Source organism: Lissotriton helveticus, chromosome 11 (assembly GCF_964261635.1).
Source record: "Lissotriton helveticus chromosome 11, aLisHel1.1, whole genome shotgun sequence".
Classification (NCBI taxonomy): Eukaryota; Metazoa; Chordata; class Amphibia; order Caudata; family Salamandridae; genus Lissotriton; species Lissotriton helveticus.
The window spans coordinates 1,194,489,117-1,194,507,889 of NC_136072.1; the positions used below are offsets into that span (position 1 = coordinate 1,194,489,117).

The window sequence follows — 18,773 nt, forward strand, 5'->3', positions numbered from 1 at the left end:
ACAGGGTCGTATCAGCATAATCCACCCCAATGTCGGGGATAGGCAAGTCTGCATTTAGCACACATTCGTTTTTGGAGAAAACAGCGGTTTTCTCAAAAATTAACGTGTGCTAAAATCCTGTGGGCTGACTTGTAAATATTGCAATGTGAACATCAGCAATCTTTACAAGGTTGTCCGTCAAGGGTACGCCCAGTGACGCCCACTTTGCATCTCATTAGAGATGCAAAGGGAGGCGTTGGGAAAAAGGGTGCTAACATGTGATTATGCGTGTTAGCACCCTCTTGTAAATAGTGTGATAGTTTTATCTCCGCTTTTTTTGCTTTTTAAGCCAGGAAAGCGGAGTTAAAGCCCTAGTAAATATGCCCCAAATATGTGGTGTGTGGTAGAGAAGGAAGCTTCAGTCATTAAAACGAGAAGGTGAGTGAGAAGTAGATCTGCTCAAGAAATAAGGTCCTAATATTCCTTGGAAAGCATGTGACCCTGTCGGAGCCGAGGCGTCGGCACAGGGTGCTGCCGGAGGGCTTTGTTAATTATCTGAAACATCCTGATTCGATGAGCAGCACAGTGAGCGGGAACGGTGGTCGGCCATCTTAGACATGGATTACTTCTGACAGCAGAGCCGCGTAGACTGCTGGAAGTTCATGAGGTGCGGGATTATGGAGCTCGCATCGACAGCTTCGAGGAGGACGACAGATGGAATCTTCCACCGGATTGGACCATCTCTCCCTGGGGCGCCGGCCCTCCCAGAGGCCTCTGGGCTCGCGCCTCAGCGGCCATCTGTCTCAAGCCCTACATCTGAGCTATCATCCAACCTGACACTTTTTTCTTTAAAGAAATCCTCTCTGCCTTCTCCTTGGCACCCTTAAAAGGGAGCTTTCTGTTATTTTTTTCTCGTTTGGAAGAGAGAAGACACTGGGGCATATTATCAAGAACGGCGTTTAAATTATCGCGGCTTAAGCAGCAGAAAACTGCAGCTAAAGCGGCGATAATGGACTTGATAATATTCCCTTGTGAATTCCCGTATGAGCCCAGGTTCACACCAGAAAATGGGCTTCTATGGGCATTCACAAGGGGATATTATCAAGCCCATTATCGCTGCTTTAGCAGCAGTTTTCTGTGGCTAAAGCGGTGATAATTTTAACTCCGTTCTTGATAATATGCCCCTCTGTAATAAGAGAGAGCTGTACGTTTCCACCATTGACAGGGCCGTCCATGACTGCTCCATTGCACGCACTAATGATAGAAAAAAGTGCTTTCTCACCATCCATATTCAAGCGCCTCTGACCACAGGCCCTGCATGTATACACATGTTCACTTGTAGTGTGTTACACTATTCACACATTTGTTGCGTGTCGATGATAAAGCTCCCCAACTTGCATACATCTCACTGATGTTCCATTCAATCCATCTTTGCTATTGAAAAGGTATGGAAACTTCTAGAATCACAGACCCCCTGTCAAGAGCATCAACAACCTCTTCCCTAAGCTTCAAAAGTGTGGATTCTGTTCCAGGTGGTGGGGGGAATCAAATCACTGAGAAGGTTATTATCCTTCTGCTGTGTGGACACTTGGGTGGGTCTAGGGATGGGCAAAGAATTCCGCTCCGCCGGCGGAGTTCACAGAGTTTTGCCCACTCTGCGAACTGCGCGGAGGGCCGATTTATAAAAATTCAGCGAAGTGACGCAGAGCGGAGTTTTTTTTCTCTCAAGCGGCTCACCATCGGTGAGTTGGCGAGCGCTCACGATAAACAATCATGCTCTGGACCTCCTACTGGTGAGATTTCTCATCGTGGGCAGTTGCGACAGGTCGTGGCGGCTCGTGTTGAGAAATCTGCCATTTGCGTTGAGGAAGATACTGCTCGAGTTGAATGTCTACTTGAGCTGACAGAAAGCAGCAGCGTCCTCTGGCGTGAAGCGTAGTGCCGTTGGTGCCAATTTTACAGCACAGGACAAACGCTCTGAGCTAAAAATCAGTGCGAGCAGCGTGACTTAACAGACTACGCCACTGGTGGAACTCCGTGAAGCGCGGCTGATTTTTTCTGGCACTTTGCGGAGTTCTGTGGCTCCACCTTCCTTAGGTGGGTCCCAGGGTTTCCCCATCTTTGCAGCACAGGATATGCCAGAAATCTACCTGCAGTTGGAGCAGATGTTGGGATTTTTGTTTGTCGTGGTGACCCCTGTACATCTGAGTTTTAGAGAACACACTCCGTAAAGAGTGAGGCAGGTGGGCTTGAATGCCAGTGTGGTGAACCGCAGATAGACAACCTTCATGTTGCGTTAGTGTGGTCAGGCCCAGGATCACTACCTCCTCAGTCTTGGTGTCCGGGGTATGATTTTTGAAAGGAAATTGGTTTTGGAAGTGTCCTGAGACTGGACGCGGAGCCATTTGCAGCAGCGTCAGCCACACTTTTACGCCGTGGTAGGTTGTTGGTAGGTGGAGTCTGCGATGTTGAGACATCTGCCTTGATTGTGTCTCTCGTTTCACATTAAAGTCATTGCAGAGATCAGTCAAGTAGGTTTGAAGGCACTGCTTTGGTTGGGAGACATCAGTTACTTCTAGAAATGGAACAGTTTCCTGGTGGAGTTTGGCAAAGCCACTTGTTGGTGCTGGGTAAGGGCCTTTTTTTGCACGTGGTGTTGTGTAGTCGTGGAACGGACTCCGGCATGCTTTATATTTGGGAAATTGCTGACACCTCAACCAGTGTCTTTGCAGGGTTGGGCTCTTTTGTGTTCGTGTGATGTCATCGGTAAATCATTCAATCTTTGCTATCTGTGCGGGATGCCGTTGTCAAGCTCTGTTGTCACCAGAGGTCGCGAGGATTTCAGAGGCGAAAATTTGTCAGATCCTCTACGTATGAGAAAGTTTGGGCAACGGAACTGGTTGGATTCTAAACCTCTATCCCTTGGAGCGCTGGTTCCTGTTCCGGAGATCGACTGGGCTCATCAACATTTATCAAGAAGCCGACCACGGCACGGTCAGGCCTGGGGAGAGCCTGGGAGGATACATTGTGAGAATTGGATCCATAGAGAACAGAAGGTCCACGTTGATGCCTTGGAGGGAAATGGTTGCACTATTGCGAGATGGGGGTCAAGACAGTCCATGCGCAGTGTGATGTCTTGAGATCACTGTTGCAGAGCACAGTAACCCAGATGTTGAAACCCCCTAGAAGGAAGGTTCTGAGTACGTGTTGTGCAATATTGATGATGCAGCCTTAGAACATGAGAAGGTTGTTCGTATGGGATGGAGAACAAGGGGCATATTATCAACGGCCAGCGATAATTATCGCTGGCCGTGCTTAGCGATAATTTTATTATCCCAGGCTATCTCTGGAATGTATCGCCCTCGTAGCGCGTTATTAACATCACGTTTCTCCAGGGCGATGAAAATTCCAGAGATAGCGAGGTTTTCGCCGTTTTGCAGGTAACATCGCTGGTTTTCCAGCGATGTTCCCTGCAAAACGGCGATAACTGTGCTGATACGACCCACAGGGTCGTATCAGCATAATCCACCCCAATGTTACGGATAGGTAAGTCTGCATTTTGGCAGACGTTAGTTTTTGGATAAAACAGCGGTTTTCTCCAAAACTAACATGTGCTAAAATGCTGGGGCAGCCTTGTAAATATCCCGATGTGAACATCAGCGATATTTGCAAGCTAGCCCATCTGGGGGTCGCCCAGTAACACCCTCTTTGCATCTCATTAGACATGCAAAGGGAGGCGTTGTAAAAAGGGTGCTCAAATGCGATTATGCATGTTAGCACCCTTGTTAATAGGGAAATAATTTTATCTCCACTTTTTTTGCTTTAATAGCCGAAAAAGCGGAGATAAAGCCCTTGTAAATATGCCCCCAAGTTATTGATGAAGGAAGTGGTCAGGCCGGTGACTCATTTTATTAGTAATGTTTAAAACCTTTATGGAATACACAGGAGCTCTACAGAATACGTGACCTGTGTGTAGTCTTCCTACAGAGCTGAGTCTATGGACACATGCTGCCGGGTGTCTTTCCACCTCTGCGAGATGCTCCAGCTTGTGGTTGTCCACCGAACAGATCTGGGAAGAGAAAAAATGAATCTATCACAGATCCTGCTGGGGCAGTCCCTGGTACCATGAGGGTCTTCAAAGCAAGGTCACCCCCCAAACAATTGAAGTGCATTTGAGACGGCTCAGCTTAAAGATGATCTGCCATTTTACGGGTCTACGCCCCGTTTTTACTGGGCAGTGGGTTTCTTCTTCCGCCTCTTTATGAGATCTTAGCCTGACATTGACCAGTTAAAAACAGACTTAGTAACATAAGATGATGAGCGATTTCTAAGCAACATTAACACTTGCCCTAGTCCAATGCGGGGTACGTCACAGTGCTCGCTTTCAACAGGAGGGGGCGATGGAATGTACCTTTTTCCTTTCACAAACCCCTCCTTTATCAATTCAGTGAGTTTACATCGAATGGCATTAGAGATGTTATGACGTGAAGAGACATTGATGCTAAGATCACTGCCAAACTTTGAATGTGATGGTCAATGTCCTATAAAAGGAGTAAATAAAAAGTAAATGAGTTAATTATCTTTTGCAGAGCAGAGTTCACAAGGTTTTCTATAAGCCTGGGTGAAGTTGGAGGAGTTCCGCGAGTGACCCAAAAACTCTGCCGTGCTTCGCAGAATTCCACAAGCGGTGGATTGCGCATGGTCATGCCTTTTCATGTTGATTTTCAGCGCCGGTTGACTGTCCTGCACTGGAAAATCAACGCGAATGGCGCCATGCGTAGCGCAAGAGGGCACTGATTCTTTTCTGCTGTTCGAGTAGATGTTCTACTTGAGTGGCAACTTTCTCAAGGCGAACAGAAGGTTTATCCACGTGAGCGGTCGCGACCACCTGTGATCGCAGGCAATGAGAAATCCAAATGCCCGCACTGAGATATCTCACCAGGAAGTGGATTTTTCTCAGTCGCGCTCTCCAACTTGATGTTGGGGAGCGAGAGTGAGGAAAAATCTCACCGGGAGATGGATTTTCCTCGCTTGCACTCACCACCTTCACATTGGAGAGTGCAGCGAGGAAATAAAAACAACGCTCCACTATTTTTTGAGTCGACATGCTCTGCGGAGCGCGAAAATCTCTGCAAGCTCCACGAACTGAGAGGAGTTCATCGACACGGACTTGTTTTTCTATCAAACTCCCCCACTGACATAAAGATATTCTTGATCCCTGAAACTGCTGGAAACACGTCATATCCTGCAGGATGAAGGGGGTAGTTGCATCTGGATGGATATGATAATCCACAGAAGGGTCCCCCGGTCACGTCTGCTGCAGAATGAGTTGAGAAGGAACGGGTTTGGCGGTGCAGAGTGGCTGGAGACCCACCCCAACATTTGCTCTTTAAATGCCTACAGGTGCTAGTTCTCAGCAGAGAGTTTCAAAGACTTGGCTGTTCAGAAGTGAGAATCAAGAGAGTGAAGGATGGAGAAAAGGACGGAGGGAAGTGGGGTTCAGACAAGACTTGCCCCCACTGAACCAACACCGGGCTGGTTTTTAATAAAGAGTAACAAAGGAAGCAGTTAAGAGATACCTATGCTAACCCTGTAGCAGAATTGCTAATGCATTCTTGTTAAAAAAAAAAGTTTAAATAGTAAAAAAAAGAGATAATGTGGTTTTGTTTCATCTTTCCTTTAATGGGAGTGTTTTTTCACTCGTGTAGAAAGGTATTTAATTAATATTTTCGGCTTGCTGCAGCCAAGATGATTACGGTTTTCAGTTGCACAAAGAAGGTGAAAGATGAATTGTAATGATCCCTTCCGGGGCAGCGCTGGGACCTGCCCTATTACACTTCCGGGTAGGGACCACTGATCACCGCAGCCAGCAGGGTACCCTGGGATTTGCCCTCTTCCTCTTACAAAATCCATATTAAACCCCCTTTAATCAGCTCGTGGTCGTGTAGGGCACTTAGCCGTCCTTGCCTGCGGATCTGTAACCCTGGGGGATTCCGGTCCAAGTGGTAATTACATCAGAGGTGTAAGAAAAGCTGCAAAAGGGTCAGATATCAGGTATTCCAAGTGCAGAACATTGAATCAGGTCTCCCAGGGGGGGAGCACTCACCCCTGCAGGGCAACTTTGGGACTCAAGGACTCCGGGATGTGTCTGATGTTAACATAAGATGTGATTAAAGCCTAGAATTGAACGAATAATTAAATAACCAACATCGTAAGTGTGTTACGGGGGCTCCCCTAACAGTACAGTCGCCCAGCTGGTGCCGGTACGAAGCCCCAGGTCTCCCCCACTCCAGCGCAGAAAGACACCTTATTGGAGTTTGCTAACACAGGGGGCTCTTGTTGGGTAAATATGATGAAAAAATGTAAATCATTTGGTTGAAACTTGCTTTGGGCTACCAGTTCACGGTTTTTGATCGTTGTGTTCACAAGATAATGTATAGCGCAACAGTGTCAACACGCGCAGCCCGCCTCGCCTCCTTACACAATGCAGATGTATTTGCATAGGCTAATGTGCTTGATGCTAATTAACACATTCTCTTTAATTTGCATAATCAGGCACTAACTATTTCTGTAGCTTAATTGGAATTTATGCAAATTCAATTAGAGAGCTCTAATAATTTGCGTATATTATGTCGCCGCTCCTGTAACTAAAAGTCGTGTTTTTTTGGCTCTATGGAGGCTCGAAGGACTCTTGTCTGATGTTCCGTAGAGTGAGTGAGTGAGTCGCCTCAATAAACAGACCCCAAACACAGAGTGAGCTGGTGTCCAGAGCCAGACTGAAAGTGCATGGCAGATGTTGCTATTTATTTATTTATTTTGCATTTATTTATAAAGTTTTATAAAGCGCATACATGACCCATGAGGTTATCAGAGCGCTATGCAAGTGGTCAAAAAGGAAGAAACAGGTAAAACAAACAGCAACACAATCTAGAACAGTACATGATATAGAAGGTTAGAAACTGAGGGAGGAAAACAGCTCAGTGTCCAGGCCACCAACTCAAACAAGCATTTTCAATGCAATCGGTTTCGATTTTGCGAGCTTTTAAGCGATTGACATTGTAAATGACAATGCCTTTTATTTATGTGTTTTAAACCCAACACATATATGAAAGGCATTGTTATTTGTAATGCTATTAGCTCAAACTCTGGCAAATGCGAGAGCACTTTAATGTTGGCAGCGCCCATTTTGTTAGCCGGTGCTCACCGTGTTCAGGTTACAGTGAGCAGCGTCTGAACAAAGGGGCACGGACAGTATTAAAGTGAAAGCGCATATGATGCACTTTCACACAAAGCAAAAATAAAATCATTTAGAAACGTTCCGCGCGGCCGCCGAAGTGAAAGCGGCCCTTGCTATTAATTAATAAAATAAATAAGCGTGGCCACTAACATGAAATATGAAAATGGCCACCTGTAAAATAATTAATTAAATAGGCGTGGCCGCTAAACTGAAAGCGGACCGTGCCGTAAATAAAATAATTGAATAAGTGCGGACGCTGTTGTTAAAGCGGACCGCATAGTAATTTAAGTAAATACTGCAGTAAGTGTGCGGCGTGCTATGATGTTGTGGGTGGAATACGGGAAGAGCAGTAAGGAAAATAGTGCTCACAAACTTATATCGAAGACCATGTACCAACAGCAGTAAGAGTTCCAGTCCTTATGGGCGGTAACAAATGGAGACAAGGCGGTACCAAGGAGAGACTAACAAGCCTCATAATGAATCGGACGCCAGTGTTTACGAAGGACAGTGACACAAGCCAATTAAAATACTGGCGGAGAGTGGGCGGGGCGTCAAAGCCATACTCCACTGCTGCATGCCTCCTGGTGGTGAATGCGCTGCTCAGGTTCGACCTAAAAACAAGCTTGATGCTCACTGTCCTTAAAACACAAGGACAAATGCAGTCATTATTGTATGCTGTCCTACAGCCGCCCCTAGGTACAGCGCTGTCATAATCAATAATCAATCCATCAGTGGATTTGTAGGGTGCCACTTGTCACCCATGAGGGTATCCAGGCGCTGGCTGGTCATGACATGCTTCGGGCAGCTTCTCCAGGGGTTGAATCTGCCTGTACTCGGGTGATTTTCTCACCCCAGGGGCAGAAAGCTCCTGCCCACCCTTGTGGTTTTTACCCCTGGTGGGTTCCATGGCCATTGAGCCCAGTGTCTGGTTTCATGGATCTGGCGCACAGAGCTGGCCCTGCAAGGCGGGACCAGGTAAGGGGATCTTTTTAATTCTAAAGTCCTAAATGCACCTGTCCTTGCAGGACTCGTGCTCTTGAGTCAGAAGAGGTCTGGGGTCCTTGTGTCTGCTGAAAAACTGCCAGCCTGTGAGAGGGCCTGGAGTACCTGTTTTTACAAAAAGGGCCTGAACCACAGGCTCCCACTGAGAGAACTGGGGTCCCTTCAAATCTCTAAGAAACAGTGAAACCCGAGCAGTCTGTGGTGGAGGTTTCATCGCCTCCCGCCTGCTCTGCAGTGTCTGGTTACATTTGTATAGTGTTACAGAGCCCCGTCAAGGCGCTGCTTTCATTAGTGGAACGGTAGCATGGTCCAAGGTGGGGGGTCCTTCATCTTTTAGGGGAGTAGATTAGTAAAGTGGGGAGGCGGGGCGGGGGGTCTCTTACACGAGTAAGTCCGGATGAACAATGGGCCTGTGCCATGAATATCTGTGAGCGCAACGAGCGCCTTGAGGGTGGAGCATCTGGCTAGAAGGAGCTAGTGAAGCGCTTGAAGGAACCAGTGAAGTGCTTGGAAGACACTGTGACGTCCATGGAGGATGAAGTGCTTGGAGGACACCCAGTGAAGTGCTTGGAGGACCCAGTGAAATGTTTGTAGGGCACCCAGTGAAGTGCTTGTAGGACACCCAGTGAAGTGCTTGTAGGACACCCAGTGAAGTGCTTGGAGGACCCAGTGAAGTGCTTGGAGGACCCAGTGAAGTGCTTGTAGGACACCCAGTGAAGTGCTTGTAGGACACCCAGTGAAGTGCTTGGAGGACCCAGTGAAGTGCTTGGAGGACCCAGTGAAGTGCTTGTAGGACACCCAGTGAAGTGCTTGGGTGACCCAGTGAAATGTTTGTAGGGCACCCAGTGAAGTGCTTGGGTGACCCAGTGAAATGTTTGTAGGGCACCCAGTGAAGTGCTTGTAGGACACCCAGTGAAGTGCTTGTAGGACACCCAGTGAAGTGCTTGGAGGACCCAGTGAAGTGCTTGGAGGACCCAGTGAAGTGCTTGTAGGACACCCTGTGAAGTGCTTGGAGCACCCAGTACAGTTCAGGGAAGACACTGTGACGTGCATGGAGGACGCCCAGTGAAGTGCTTGGGTGACACCCAGTGAAGTGCTTGGAGGACCCAGTGAAGTGCTTGTAGGACAGCCAGTGAAGTGCTTGGATGACCCAGTGAAGTGCTTGGATGACCCAGTGAAGTGCTTGGAGGACATACTAAAGTGCTTGGAGGACCCAGTGAAGTGCTTGTAGGACACCTAGTGAAGTGCTTGGATGACCCAGTGAAGTGCTTGGATGACCCAGTGAAGTGCTTGGAGGACATACTAAAGTGCTTGGAGGACACCAGGTGAAGTCCTTTGAGGAATTACAGTGAAGTGCTTGGAGGACCCAGTGAAGTGCTTGGAGGACCCAGTGAAGTGCTTGGAGGACTTCCAGTGAAGTGCTTGGAGGACCCAGTGAAGTGCTTGGAGGACTTCCAGTGAAGTGCTTGGAGGACTTCCAGTGAAGTGCTTGGAGGACCCAGTGAGGTGCTTGGAGGACTTCCAGTGAAGTGCTTGGAGGACTTCCAGTGAAGTGCCTGGAGGACCCAGTGAGGTGCTTGGAGGACTTCCAGTGAAGTGCTTGGAGGACCCAGTGAGGTGCTTGGAGGACTGTTGTGATTTATTCCCTGTGTTAAGTTTAGAAATGGTCTAGCTGCCGTTTTTTGTCTTCTTTGGAGTCTTCAAAGTAGAAAGAATGGAATCCCAAAGCAGACACAATGTACAGAATACCGTTGAGCCATGACGAGAATGAGAGTGACCTGCAGCTTCTGGCTGTTAGAAGGATTGATTCACTCTCTGCCTATAATTCAGCTCGAATGATTTCCTGCCTATGGGAGTCACTCACTTGAGGATCCATTCACTTGGTTTTCGTTCTTCCTCTTACCAGTTAGTTCACCTTAAAGCTTCCCTCTTTAAACCACCCCAGGTTAGAGCTTCAATTCTCCTCATTGTTGTGTCAGAGACTGACACGTGTTTCGCTCTGCATATCACTGACTTGAAAGAAACCTCCCACCCATCCCAGGTTAGAGCTTCAATTCTCCTCATTGTTGTGTCAGAGACTGACACGTGTTTCACTCTACATATCACTGATTGGAAAGAAACCTCCCACCCATCCCAGGTTAGAGCTTCAATTCTTCTCATGGTAGTGTCAGAGACTGACACATGTTTCGCTCTGCATATGACTGACTTGAGAGACACCTCCCACTGAGTGCCCGTGGACCTGAGGCCCAAGCGACAACCATGCACCGAGGCTGGGCGATCTTACACTGATGCTTGTACTTATGACCCAGCGCATAGAAACATTTCCACGAGCCCCTCAGGTGGTGCAAATCTTCTGCTCGGTCTTGTCTCCCTGGGCAAAGATTGCTGCCGAACTGATCTGCACCAGTGCAGATGTAGGTATCCTGCCCCAGGGCAGCGCTTAGACACGGTGTGTAGTTGACCTTCTTACCTTTGTTTTTGTTTTGTTTTTTGGACAAAAACATACTACTTGTCAGGTGTATGATTATTGTTTTTTGTATGTTATCTTGTCCACGTGTAGGGACCACTGTTTTTTGTAAATTGATACTGCCCAAGGTCCCTATGGCATACCTTTCGGGGTTCCCTTGTCTTTGTGAAAACACTTCTTACCTTTGCTGCCGCATGCTGACCTGCATCGCTGTCCACCCGTCTGACCGCCAGCGCCTCCACACCCCGTGGGGTGGTTTGCCGTGCTCTTTAAATGTTTGATTGATTGACCCACTGACTGAACTGATTTATTTGCAGACCTGTTTTGTATTGAACTTTTTTGTGTTTTTCCCCTGACTTTCTATCTCCCAATTGTGACTGCATGAAAATGGAACACCCCCTCCCCCCCAGGTGAGCACATGTGCTGGCTCTGAGCTGAGTAAAACCCCCACTCATTCTCTCAGCAGTCAGCCATTGGTTCTCTCATTCATCCATCCTCCTGGAAGGGAGCCATGTGCTCCCTGTCCTCAGTGGATGGATGTGGTACCTTTGGACTTGGATTAGACGCAAGGATGAACAGTTGCACACACGGTATCGGCGTGAGGAGGAATCCCATATCCAGTGACCTGGCATCGTCAACTAAAACCACTTATCTTGTGAATCGGTTAGTTTTATTTCAACGCGATTAATCAACCATGAATGCCCACTCTAAAGTACTTTACGTCCGTAATACATAGCTCTGACGTCATTGCAGTATACATCCTGATACTGGAAATATAATCCGTCAAGTATTAAAAACCACAACCCTAAAAGGAAAAATCGCGTTGCATAATTTGTTGATGCTACTTGGGCACCATTTGACATCACTCCAGCATCACTCCATATCTGCCCGAACTTTCCTCAGGCAGATCTCTCAATGACGTTGGTGTCCCAAAGTGTAATCTGAATTAGACCACACACAAGGAACTTCATTCTATGGCGAGCACCTGTTGCAATTAAAATGGTCTCTGAAAATTGCATCACTGCTCATTGACTACTGGTATGCTAGGGGTGGGCGGAATGTTCCATTCTGCTTACGGAATTGGCGGAATTTTGGCCACTCTGTGTTATTCTTTAACGCATGGTTCTGGCTGAATTCCAGAACTTGCCGTGTGGGCTTTAGAATACGCGAGCTGGCGAGCGTGACAGACATTTGGCTCCCTGGGTACAATTTTCTAACACAAGCAGTCACCACTGATTCAAGTGGTCACGGTCAGAGGGAAGCCCTTCGAGTAGATTTGCTGCAGTTTGAGTAGATTTGCTGCAGTTCGAGTAGATTTGCTGCCATTCGAGTAGATTTGCTGCCGTTCGAGGAGATTTTCTACTCGAGCGACAGCAAAATGAACTCCAAAGGCTGCATGCTCTTGCGAAATGCATAGTGCAGTTTGCGCTGTTTTTCAGCGCAGTTCATGCTACCAGCAATTAATTGCAGTGCAAGCTGCAAATTTTCCACCCGTTGGCAGAATTCCGCGGAATCCCACTGAGTTTGTCTGTAACTCCATGGAATTCCCTGCAATGAAACTCTGAGTTCCGCCCAACCCTAGTCTACGCTACATCAAGTAAATAAAACTTAACAACAAGAGACCCCAGTCTTTTATCCTAGGCCTCCTGACCTGAGTCCGTATGACAATACGTATCACTTATGTGACGCTGCCGCTTAGTCGCTTACCCCACCTCCAATAGACAGGCATAGCCAAGCGCGACATTGAATTGAATTGAATTGAATTGACTCTTATCTAGCTCATGGCTACCCGAGAGCACCCCAGCGCTGCGCTGAGTCAAGGCTCAGTTCATTGGATAGAAAGTGACGCTCCAATCAGTCGCAGCCGCTGCACCTCTCAGGCTTCGCCGCGGAACCCCAATCTCAGGCTCAATCGCTTGGTCAAGTAGAAGGCCCTTGGAGCCACGCAGCGAGTCGCATCCTGGCGTGTCGCTGGCCCGCTGCGGATAAACGCGCTTGCTTACCTGTTTCTGGACGCGGGCGCCATCCGCTGGCAGGTGACAGTCGTGGTTGAGTGCTTCCCGCCATTGCCCATCTCCTGCTGCACGTCCCACTGCTCAGGGTCGCTGATTTTCACGGTGAGTATATTCACGCCTTTCTTCACCTTGGCCCTGATGGAGAAACATGGAGGGGAGAGGGTTAGGGACATTACTCAAGCAGAGGCAAGGGAGGCCATCAAAGCAAACAATGAGACAAGGGATGGTTTATGTGCTCAAGAGAAGCAGAGGGGGCCCTGGACGTGACTGACACTCGAATTACTCATCCATTCGGCTTGACAGCCCCGCCATAGAGAGGCCAAGCGAGCCGCGCCAGGCGTAAGTGCGACAGGGCGGGAAATGGCCCCATCACATATATTTATGCGTTTTTATATAGCGCGGACTTTACCCGAAGGTGTCAGAGCGCTTCACACTAGTAATAGAACTGATACATGAGGAGAACATTACAAGTGAACAAATTACAAAAGCAAACGTTACATTACATGAGGCAAAAGTGACAATCGTAAGCAAACAAATACAAGAGGTAGCAAACGGTGCATTACAGGAGGAAAAAGTGACGTGTGCAGGTTACAAAAGCGTACAAAGTACAAGTATAGGTAAAATACTGCAATACATGTTAGACGCTCAAACACAAGAACAAATGTTGCATAGGCAATGGTGGCACTTGTGCAGGTATCGAAAGCAAACAAAATGTAAGAGGAGCAAACTGTGTGTTACAAGAGAAAAGTGACGTGTGCATGTTACAAAAGAGAACCAAACACAGGTAGAAGGGTAGTACTGCAATAAATGGCAGACACTCCAACCACAAGAACACACTGGGAAGGCACTTCCATAGTCATGGAGAATAGAGTTTTCAGTAATGGGAGGTCTTCCTTCAGATAATAGAGAGGACGTGAATTACTTTTAGAGGTGTATTTGGAGGAGGAGAGCTTTGAGGTCAGTTTTGAAGGCCTGGGAGGAGGCGGTGGTCCGGAGCTGAGGTGGAAGTGAGTTCCAGATTCTCACCGCGTTGCCTGAGAATAAACCCCCCCCACACACACACTCCCCCTCCCCCTTCCCCCACCCCTCTTGCAATCCCACACCCACAGGCTTCCGAACATGTCCCTTGCTTCACGCCTCATATAAATCTTTCCACAATGCGGCTGGGGGACCTGCAAATAAAGGCCTTCCCTTCCGGACAGCGGCGGCTGCATTCATTTTCCGAGTGAAAAGGCAGATTCTCTGCCACCACCGAGCACTGATGTCAGCTGCATAATTAAGGCGCTTTTCTGATGAAGTTTCCCTCAATGAGCCCAGATTTGCATTCGGCGGCTGCCAGGGCAAGGGGGGGGGGGGGGAGAATGCTGCGGACACATTCTTTATTTCAGAGATGAGATAATTTGGTTTCATCCTAAAAGCATCCGTCTCTCTTCCGGGGACAGACGAGGCTGTTTCTCCGAGGAGGGGGGGGGGGGGGGGGGGGGGGGGCGCCAGGCTCCTCGAAGCCCCGGGGGTATTGAACATGTGCTCTGAAGGATGAAGGTTGCGACAGCTTGCTAAGTTTGTGTCTCCTGGGTATTAAATGTTAAACACAAAATCTGGGTCCCTGTTAGTCCTAGAAGCGCGCGCTCTTTTGTGCATCATGGCGGCCTCCAACTCACCCTATCTCAAAAACCTTTTAATTAGGGGTGGGCGAAATTTGCGAAATTGACTTTCGCAAATTATTGCGAAATTGCTCAAAATCTCCACGAGCACGCGGAAGTTTCGCGAAGATGCGGAGATTGCTTTTCCCGCCCGTTCGCGATGTGTTTTTCCGTGCTTGCGGGGAAATTTATCTCCAACTTGCCCATCCGGTAACTAATGGGCTTGCGAAGTTTATTTCCTGTTTCGGGTCAAATGACGTGTTCGCGATCACAAACTCTCGTGGGTAGCATGACTGCTACCAACAATCCAACATCTTGTGGTGCACGTGAATGGATAGGATAACTCGTCAGCGAATGCAGGGACCCGGTAGGTCGCTACCGCACGCGCGAGAACGCATTTATGAAGCGCGAACAAGAAATTACTTCTGTTTCGCGGACGATTGCGAAAGTTTTTACATTTTTGCGCTCTCTGCAGAATGCAAAAATGTCAAAATATCACAAATTCCACGAGCGGAACGAAATTTACGCCCAGACCTAATTGTAATTGCATCTATCAAGCGTTTACAGCCACCGGCAAGGCGCTGGTGCGCTTTACAGTGGGTAGTATGCCGCTGCGGGTCCACAGATAATGGTTAGTCAGGTGGCGTCTGGTTAGTGTGGGTTACTGCTGGTAGGTTTGGGTGTTCGGATGGGCCATGTGCTCTCAGGAAACGGTTCCGGGCATTTCCTGGAGTTTCTATGAGGTACCTTGAGTTAATCAGAGGTGCGTCGAGCACACAGGCCCCCTCCGCTCCAAAACCGGCCCCCTCCCTCCCAGCCTCCCGGGGAAAGGCCCGAAGCCCGCTGAGGCCAGTCCGGCCCTGATGAGCAGACAGGCCACAGATGGTACATACTGTTAGGTTGGAGATGTACTTTACTGCACACGTGTGCTGGTTAACTGAAAATGGATAACTTGCAGCATTAATATTCGGATTGGAAGTTTAATTACCTGATGATTAAGCCTTGAAAAAGTTGGGGGACAAATTCCCCTTTAGCGACGAAAAACAGGTGATGGCTGGCTAAGAATTCAACAAACTTACAGAAAAAGAAAAAACATAAGGAAAAGAGGAATGTAACAAGATTGAAAATGGTGTGTACTCTAACAAGTATTTATTATTCATTCCAAACATGTGTTGGGATTGTGTTTCAATCAATCAATCAATCAGCAAATTTGTAAAGAGCACTACTCACCCGCTAGGTCTCAAGGCGCTGGGGGGAGGGGGAGTCGCTACTTCTCGAACAGCCAGGTCTTGAGTTGTTTCCTGAAGGAGAGATGGTCCTGGGTCAGCCGTAGGTGGGTGGGGAGGGAGTTCCATGTGTTTGCGATGTGTTGTTGGCCCAGGCCACGTTTTAGGTGGATTGGTGATTCCCTCTACCCTACAGCACCGTCCTATTATACTAGGTAGGTATTGAATTGAATATATGTGTGGATTTTCCCGTGTGGCACCCGCATCTCTATAACAGCTCCACGGACCCGGATTTACGTTTGATTTCCATAGTTTGACAGCTGGAACGGAGAAGGCGGGGCCTGACCCGGGAGCCCTGGAATCTCCTTCAACATGTCCACTCTCCCACATTGTACATCACAGCTTGATAAATTGTTTTTGCAAGGTACTGGCAGTTTGATCGAATGGAAAAGGCTTTACAGTTTTCTTACAACAGTGTGCAATAAATAATTTATGTACTAACTGCCTCCCTCGAGTAGTTCAATCAGCCAGGCCATTTCTTCCCCCAAAATCGGGCGTTTCTTCCAAGAAATGCGCTTTGTTTCTCTGTTTTAGCAGAGCATGGAAGGCTCAGTTGATTGCTTTTGTCACTGTAAGTATGCAGGTCAGATGTACAAAGCGCCAGAGAACAGCTCCCAGGATCCGTGGAACGCGAGGCTCGATACATTCTTCTTAAACTAAAGGATGTGTCCAAGGTCGACATCACGCCCAATGCGTGACATCTGGAGAGAAGACAGCCATTTTAGACGCAAGAATGAGGGGCTTTCGCCGTCTTTCAAGAGGGAGGGAGAGGGGACAGGGGCTCACAGAGCAGATTAAGAGGCTGGAAAGAAATCAGGAAATCGCTGTAGTTTCAGCTAAAATGTCCATTCATTCATTCAGGCCACCTTAGACTATATATGGATATCACTTACTGCCCTTCACCTGGTACATCAGTTTTTGGTAACACCATCTCCAGATAGTGATCATGCCATCATAACGTGCAAGATTGCCCTTAGACAGCTACACCGCCCGAATATTCCCCTGATTGGAACGGAATCAAACCTACAGAGTGTAAGAAATCTGAGATGGTCTGAGGGAAAGCGGGAAGTAATAGAAGCGGAAGTGGACAACCTCATGTCCAAATGGGCTTCGGCTGGCATTAGTCACTTGACAGCATCCTCTTGGGGAATTATACTCACTAATTTTGTAGATGAATGTTGGGACGGGAAGTCTCCTGCATGTCTCTGGAGAGAGTGCTTCCCCTGCCTTATGCTAATCTCCAGGCAAGTCACTCAAAAGCTACTGTATAGTTTCCAGATCCCTACCTCAGTGAGCATGACAATCATACATGTCCACTGAGGGTCTCCCTGTTTACATGTATTGAGACCCTAGAGCTTGGCTCTGAAGTCGAGGGGGCATGCCTAGTGCACCCCTATTTTTCAGAGAGTGGCTACTGCCCTCTCTATTAAGGCTGTGGTAGACTGACAGTGGTGGCAGCAATAAATCTATAGTCAGGAGGGGTGAGTCCCTAGGCACCCTCCTGAGCAAGTCTGTGCAGTTTGCCATGCCTGTGGGCCTGTTGCCTTTGTCTGACTGATGTGTGTTTGAGAGCCCGTGGGTGTACAGGGGAAGAATGGGGATTTGAGCCAGTGTGAGGAATGCGAGCTGTCCTGCTGGACATCCCAGCTCCCCCGTGCCCCTCCCTATTTCCTTAGAAAGGCCTTGTGGGCTGGGGTAGACACTCTGCTCTTATCTGGGTTTAGCTGCACTAACTGTGTGGAGAGGACCCTCCCCCACTGGTCAGGGCCTCCTGGGTTGGAGTTAATTAAAATTCCTCTCTAGGGGGTTGCGCAGCCTGATACCAGAACAGGACCTGCTACATGCTTTACCCATGCATTGAACACGCGGTGAATGGTCTGTGATTGGAGGTGTATTCAGGATGCAAAAAGTAGCAGACCCTCTGATTGGATGAGCCTATCACTCAGAGGTGATAAACGTCTGGCCTGAGTGGTCAGCTGTTGTTCAAAGACTGGTCTATGACAGAGAAGATAGCCAGGCACGGACCCCGCGGTGTGAAGACAGGAGATAAGACTGTTCACTGCGGTCTGGAAGGAAGGCAACAGCAACATTAAGGACCAGCTGTTTTGTGAGGCTTGGAGGAGCGTTCGCTTTGGACCAAGGAAATTACAGACAGCTGCCCATGGTGTGGAAAGGAAGCTTGCGGCACATCACCCTGTGTGGAAAGGAAGCTTACAGCACATCACAGAGGCTGGTGGAAAGAAGCTTGCAGCACATGACGAGAGCCAGAGAGGAGGATGCTTGATTCTAGTCTTTGAAGGTGAGATCAAATCCCCTCTAGGCTCCTCCCTTGCGCTGTGGGAGCCTGTACAAGCAGTAACTGGGAAGAGAGGCCAGTGAAGCAGACCCCCACCTTTCTTTTTGTGAACTCTGAGGGTATCAGGGTGAACTGGCACTCTGTCCAGCCACTACCCTCCTACAGCTAGTCAGTGGCTACTGGACTAGTGGGACTCCAGTAAACTATGCCAAGACATCCGGCACTTGTGATCAGATCCCTGACACCACTAGAGCGGTGTCCTCACTCACAATGGGAGGGCACTTCTGTTGCTTTGGGTGGGGGGTTATGGGGCTCATCACGAACATTTGACTTCACATCATATGCTGAAACTATATCCTTTCAATCCAAAGTTTGGTATCAAGGCTCTAGTGAATGAGAACAGCCCTGTGTTTTCATGTTAACTGTGTTTTTATAGTGCTTGGCGTCTAGGCGCTATAATACTGTTTGGGGTCAGAACTCTGTCCCAGAAGGTTGTAGAGACTTCTGGTTTTCACTGTTTATCCTAGTTTTATGTGTAGAGTAATTATCTTATGTGTATTAAAGTACTTTTCTTTTATAAAAAGTAAAGCACTGACTGGACATTGAGTTTATCAGCTGGTTGTACGGTTTACACTGTATTCTGAATGTCTAACCCCACCTCACCTCCTTGAGTAAGCCTTGGACTGCTCTGTCTTGCTACCCTGAGAGAGTCAAGTGCTGGAGAGGAGTACTTGGTTATCCAGTTTTGGGACCCTTAGTACTGAGGCCCCAGGACACCAGTGAGGGAACACTCCAGTTGATGCGATTGGAGCGCAGTTACCCCTGAGTGGCCTGGTGCCCAGGAAGCC

The 18,773-nt window shown here is 48.2% G+C and overlaps 1 protein-coding gene across 1 annotated transcript in view; it reads right to left on the reverse strand.

The window, feature by feature from the left end:
* The window catches only part of TMEM132C (transmembrane protein 132C), a 1,063,202-nt gene that overhangs the window by 516,282 nt on the left and 528,147 nt on the right, over positions 1-18,773 (reverse strand). The window contains exon 3 of the mRNA XM_078668022.1: positions 12,689-12,835. Coding sequence (XP_078524148.1) covers positions 12,689-12,835 — 147 coding nt within the window. The remainder of the gene's footprint in view (positions 1-12,688; positions 12,836-18,773) is intronic.